Source organism: Thamnophis sirtalis, unplaced genomic scaffold (assembly GCF_051295495.1).
Source record: "Thamnophis sirtalis isolate CommonGarterSnake01/CBP01778 unplaced genomic scaffold, rThaSir2_p1.2 scaffold_4, whole genome shotgun sequence".
NCBI lineage: Eukaryota > Metazoa > Chordata > Lepidosauria > Squamata > Natricidae > Thamnophis > Thamnophis sirtalis.
The window spans coordinates 3,141,400-3,147,739 of NW_028261384.1; the positions used below are offsets into that span (position 1 = coordinate 3,141,400).

At 44.7% G+C, this 6,340-nt stretch overlaps 1 protein-coding gene across 1 annotated transcript; it reads left to right on the forward strand.

Annotated features, from left to right (window-relative positions):
* Window positions 1-1,948: 1,948 nt before the first annotated feature.
* On the forward strand, window positions 1,949-5,678 carry LOC106554358 (cathelicidin-related peptide Oh-Cath). The gene is made up of 4 exons (XM_087712379.1): window positions 1,949-2,204; window positions 2,651-2,758; window positions 3,469-3,642; window positions 5,212-5,678. Exons 1-4 carry the CDS (start codon window positions 2,019-2,021, stop codon window positions 5,422-5,424), a joined length of 681 nt encoding a protein of 226 aa, XP_087568505.1. The 5' UTR covers window positions 1,949-2,018; the 3' UTR covers window positions 5,425-5,678.
* The last annotated feature ends 662 nt before the right edge of the window (window positions 5,679-6,340 follow it).

The following is a 6,340-nucleotide window of genomic DNA, read 5'->3' on the forward strand; positions in this document are numbered from 1 at the left end:
CTCTTAGTACAACACTGTCTCGGTGAAGAGCCGAGGTGGTGCAGTGGTTAAATGCAGCACTGCAGGCTACTTCAGCTGACTGCAGTTCAGCAGTTTGGCTGTTCAAATCCCTCCAGGCTCAGGGTTAACTCAGCCTTCCATCCTTCCGAGGTGGGTGAAATGAGGACCCGGATTGTTGTTGGGGGCGATATGCTGACTCTGTAAAGCACTTAGAGAGGGCTGAAAGCCCTATGAAGCGGTATATAAGTCTAACTATTGCTATTGCTATTGCTATAAGTTCCCTTCCTACACCAAGGTTGAGATACCTGCTCTGGAAGCTCACCAGATCAGGATTCCTCCACCTTCATCTCCCGATGGAAACTCTTAAAGCTGCCAAGATTGGAAAGGACTACCTTGCAGGGAAAGTTCTTCAGATCAGCCTGAATCCTGGCCTAATTCTTCTAGCTCCAACCCATTAAATTTTTGATGGGTCTTCCATTGCAGTTCATAAAACAATCACCTAAATTGGTTTAGATGTGCAATGTGAGAATCCTATTCTCTGCTATTCAGCCTAACTCATCACGGTCCTCCTCGAATAACCGAATAGGAAGGGACATTGGAGGTCCTCTAGTCCAACTCTCGGCTCATGCAGAAGATCCTTAAAGAATGACAGGATAACAGAGCTGGAAGGGACTTTGGAGGTCTTCTAGCCCAACCTCCTCTTAAGCAGGAGACCCAATACCATTTTCAATTAATGGTTGTCCAGTCCCTTCTTTAAAAACCTCCAATGTTGAAGCACCCACAACATCTGGAGGCAAGATGTTCCACTTGTTGATTGTTTTCACTGTCAAGAAATTTCTCCTCAGTTCAAAGTTGCTTCTCTCCTGGATTAGTTTCCACCCATTGCTTCTTGTTCTACACTCAGGGGCCTTGGAGAATAGTTTGACTCCCTCTTCTTTGGGGCAACCCTTGAGATATTGGGAGACTGCTATCCTGTCTCCCCTGGTCCTTCTTTCTATTAAACTAGACATACCCAGTTCCTGCAACTGGTCTTCAAGTGTTTTAACCTTTGACTCAGGGGTGAAATCCAGCAGGTTCTGACAGGTTCTGGAGAATCGGTAGTGGGAATTTTGAGTAGTTCAGAGAACTGGCAAATGCTACCTCTGGCTGGCCCCTGAGTGGGATGGGAATGGAGATTTTGCAGTATCCTTCCCCTGCCATTCCCACCAAGCCACACCCAACAGAACCTGGTAGTAAGAAAAAATTGAATTTCACCACTGCTTTGATTCCCCCCAATCATTGTTGCTCTTCTCTGCACTCTTTCCTGATTCTCAACACCTTTTTTTAACTTCATGGTGAATGAATTCCAAGTGTGGGTCATTCCAAGGCTTTGCAAAGTGGCATTAACACTTCTTCCGGGATCTTTATTCTATCAGGATCACGACTGCCTCTTTGGACAGCAGATTCCGGGGCTTGCTTGGAAGATCATCCAGCTGCCCCAGTGAAAGATAGGGGAAGACTTGGGAAAACCTCGATGAGCCAAACAGAAGAACAGAGAACCATCTTCCCATTTCACTCACGAAAACCAGCCTAGATGTTTGTTTTAGGAGCTGAAGATAGAAAATGTAATGAGTTGGGGGGGGTGAGAGCTAAGGATTTAGGCTGATCCGAAGACCTCACCCTGTAAGACAATTTCCCAAGTTTGGCAACTTTAAGATGGGTGGACTTCAACTCCCAGCATTCCTCAGCCCGTGAAGCTGGGAAATGGCCAAGATTGTTGAACCACGATCTGGAGAGGTGCCAGAGGTAGATTGAGGACAATAATAAGTCTCAAAGTCCTGGTTTATCTGTCCCCCAATCACCCCTCTCTCTCAAGGAAGGAGCTCATGTTTTGCAGGAAGGACCTTGGAGAATTAAGTGGGGGAAAACCCTTGGCCAGCAGCCAGCAGGCAGAGGACCTGGGTATCAGGGCATAAAAGGAGACCTCTTGGTTGAAGGAACCAGATCTGCTGCGGACCTTCGTAGCAGAAGAACCAAGGATGGAAGGGTTTTTCTGGAAGACTTTGCTGCTGGTTGTGGCTCTCTCAGCCTCTGGACACTCTGCACCATCACAGAGTCCGCTGTCCTTTGAAGCGGCCGTGGAACAGGGAGTGGTCATCTACAACAGCAAAGCTGAGGGAGATAACCTCTACCGTCTCCTGGAGGCTGTTCCTCAACCTGATTGGGTAGGTACCCTTCACTTCAGGTCCATGGTGGACTTGACTCTGCGTAGAGTAGACCCATCCCTTGTGGGGAGCGATTCTGAGACTTCTAGGGAGCTAGCTGAAAGGTTCTGCCCACCCTGTTCTCCTAGCTTCAACAGCCTCCATCTATGGTAGAGTAGACCCAGGGAGTGGCTCTGAGGTTGTTGTGGAGCTGGTTGGAAAGGGGGAATCCATCGCTCCTGTTCTCCTGGCATGGAGAACTTCAACAGCCTCCATCTAGGGTCAATCAGGATGATGGGCCTTGTATGAAGAAGATCTGGAACCTGCATTGGACTCTTCTCTGCAGTCCTGTTCTGGCAGCTCCATCCAGACTCATTTGAGAATCAATCCCAGCCTAAAATGGGTGGTGGGAGGTGTAGGGGGGGCTTCAAAAAGTAACAACTCCACTTGGCCATATCTTCTTTCAGGATCCCAATTCTGAAGGGACTCAAGAGTTGAAGTTCACCGTCAAGGAGACGGTCTGTCGACCAGAAGGAGAAGTTTCCTTGGATAAATGCGACTTCAAAGAAGACGGGGTGAGTGATTGGTGCCAGTGATCCATTGTAGATGGAGAGAGGGCCAATGGGACCTCTGTGGGACCTTCCTGGAAGAGCTGAAGCTGGTTGTCCATTTCCACTGGGGTTTGGGTTGAAGAAAGAGCCTATTGGACTGCTTCTTTCCCTTCCACCTTTGTCTTGAGGGACATCATTCCTCTTGGTCCTCCAAGTCAACCCTGAGGTTGGACTCATGGATGGAGAAGGCACCCAACCCTTGAACCTTTCAGGAGTCTCTTCCTCCTCCCCCAAAGGGTCCATGGACAGGTTGAACTAGTCAACTCTTAGCCCAGACGTCTAGGGAGATTCCCAATCATCTAGGTCACGGTTGTCCCGAAAGTGTTTTTTTAAAGACTGGACTTCCTTGTTTTTCCTCCAAGACTTTTTTGTTTCTCGTCCAAGAAGCTTCTTCAGCGCTAAAGCGTCTTACATTCATTTCTGAATGGAAAGTCCACCTTGAAAAACCACCTTGGGGGTCTCCATGGATGGAGAAGGAAGCCAACACCTCAACCTTTCCACAGTTGTCCCCCTGTTCTCCTAAAATGTCCACAGAGGCTGACGGAGGTTAGCTTGTGCAACGTTGCTCTGGAAGGACCCAGTTGAAGCCCCATCGGGACCCGATCCAAGACCTTCCCTTGGGAAAACAAGACGGGATGGGGAATTCGTTCTCACCCCGTTTCTTCTCTCCGTAGGTGGTCAGAGAATGCACAGGCGAATTCCTCCTTGGGGAGAAGCCCCCGGTGGCTGTGGTCATCTGTGAAGCCGTGGAGGAAATAGAGGAAGAAGAAGAAGAGGAGGAGAAGGCGGCGGAGGAGGGGGAGGAGGAGGAGGAGGAGGAGGAGGACCAGGAGGAGGAAGAGGAGGAGGTAAGAAGGTGGTATGGTCTCTGGGACTTCTGATGATGAGCTCCAAGCCTTAGAAGAGATACGTTGAACAATTGGCCAGGTAGAAGTGCCCCCGTGGGAGGGACAAGCACATTAAGGGGAGACAGAGAATCACTCAGCCCAAGGGGCTACAGGGGTGGGATGGGAAAGAAAAAGACAGATTTGCCTTTGGAAATTATATCCCAGAATTTCCCCCTTGCTGTACTTCTTGTTCCTGAAGTTTCAGGGGATCTAGGGGTTCAGTTCACACCCGCCACACCCCACAGCTTTGAAATGGACCAGAATCCCAATCAATCGGTCAAAATAGAGCTGGAAGGGACCTGAGAGGTCCTCTACTCCAACCCCCTGGTCGAGCAGGATACCCTTTCAAATAGGGGGCTGTCCAGTCGCTTCTTTAAAGAAAAAAAAAACCTCCAGCGGTGAAGCGCCCACAATTTTGGGTGGCGAGTTTTTCCACTGGTGAATCGTTCTCCTTGTCTGGAAATTTATCCCTACTTCCAGATTGTTTCTCTCCTGGATTAGTTTCCATCCGTTGTATTCTATTCTATTCTATTCTACCCTATTCTATTCTATTCTATTCTGTTCCATATTCTTCCTTAACCTATTTTAATTTATTCTATTCTGTTCAGTTCTGTTCTATTCTACTCTACTGTATTCTATTCTGTTCTACTGTATTGTATTGTATTGTATTGTATTGTATTCTATTCTATTCTATTCTGTTCCATATTCTTCCTTAACCTATTTTAATTTATTCTATTCTATTCTGTTCAGTTCTGTTCTATTCTACTCTACTGTATTCTATTCTGTTCTACTGTATTGTATTGTATTGTATTCTATTCTATTCTATTCTATTCTATTCTATTCTATTCTATTCTGTTCCATATTCTTCCTTAACCTATTTTAATTTATTCTATTCTATTCTGTTCAGTTCTGTTCTATTCTACTCTACTGTATTCTATTCTGTTCTACTGTATTGTATTGTATTGTATTGTATTGTATTGTATTGTATTGTATTGTATTCTATTCTATTCTATTCTATTCTATTCTGTTCCATATTCTTCCTTAACCTATTTTAATTTATTCTATTCTATTCTGTTCAGTTCTGTTCTATTCTACTCTACTGTATTCTATTCTGTTCTACTGTATTGTATTCTATTCTATTCTTCATTCTTCTATTCTATTCTATTCTATTCTATTCTATTATATTCTATTCTATTCTATTCTATTCTATTCTACTCTATTCCACTCTATTCCATTCTTTTTTCTGTTCTCTTCTGTTCTGTTCTGTTCTACTCTATACTCCACTCCACATTCTATCCTATCCTATTTTCTATTCTATTTTCTATTCCATTCTCTATTCTATTCTATTTTCTACTATTCTATTCTATTTTAATTCACAAAAATGCAATCCCCTTCATTGTCCGGGAAAGGCCTCAGCTGCCCGCTTTGCAGGGCTCCCTATCTGACCCCAGAGCATCAGAGGAGCAGGGAGAGGAGCTGCCTGTTGGGGAACCAGGGATGACCAGGTGCGACCCTTTTCTTCCTCTCTAGGACGAGCCCGAACGTTTGAAGAAATTAAGGAAGAAGATCAAGAAGGGTTTAGGGAAGATCAAGAAGGGTTTCGAGAAGATCAAGAAGGGTTCCAGGAGGATCAGGAAGGGTTCCAGGAGGATCAGGAGACTCGGGGTGAAAATCGGGAAGCTATACTTTAGGTATGGAATTCTGCAACTTTCAAACAAGGTCCCTTCAGGAAAAACCGCATGATGATAAAGAAGGAGCTAGCCTCAAAGGCCTTGAGATCAGACGGAAGTCATTTCTGCAGAAAATGACGGTCATCCTCCAATGGTCCAGCTTGGATCCGAATCCGGGGCTTTTTATACTTTTATGCAAATTCAGATTTGAAGTAGAGTTTGAACTCTGTACGCAGGTAGGAAAAAAATCAGACATTGCAGCAAATGAGGAGTTGGGGGAACGGTTTGATTGAAGCGGCGATAAATATTTGTTAACGCAGCTTTTTTTAAAAAATAAAATAAAATAAATGCTGAAACGGGACCGAGTTAGTCTTTTCTTTGCAAAACACGACTCTTTTTTTGGTTTAAAATATTTCTTTTATTACATTTTCATTTTCCTTTATACAATCACTTAAATACTGTGCAGTTAAAAAAAAGAAGAAGCAATAAACAACTCATAACACTTCTATCCTACCTACACCCTTCCTTCTACCCCTCCAACTTTCATTTCTCCCTTCCAACAATCCCCTCTTCTACTTCCCCTCCCCCTCAGCCATTCCTTTCTCCCCTTCCCACCATCTCACCCTCCTTACATTCCCTTCTCACTCCCTCTTAATTCCCCCCTCTTCTTTCCCTCTACACCTCGCTTCGGTGTATTTCTAGTATTCATTGGTCTATTTGTTTTGTACTAAAACAAACACGACTCTTTTTTTAACGTAGCGTTTTTCTTTTCATTCAAAAACTCCACGATTTAGGAAATAACTTGCAAAAAATCCAGCAAAGGATAGCAATATATAGCAATAGCAGTAGACTTATATACCGCTTCATAGGCCTTCAGGCCTCTCTAAGCGGTTTACAGAGAGTCAGCATATTGCCCCCAACAACAATCTGGGTCCTCATTTTACCCACCTCGGAAGGATGGAAGGCTGAGTCAACCAAAAGGGTTATGA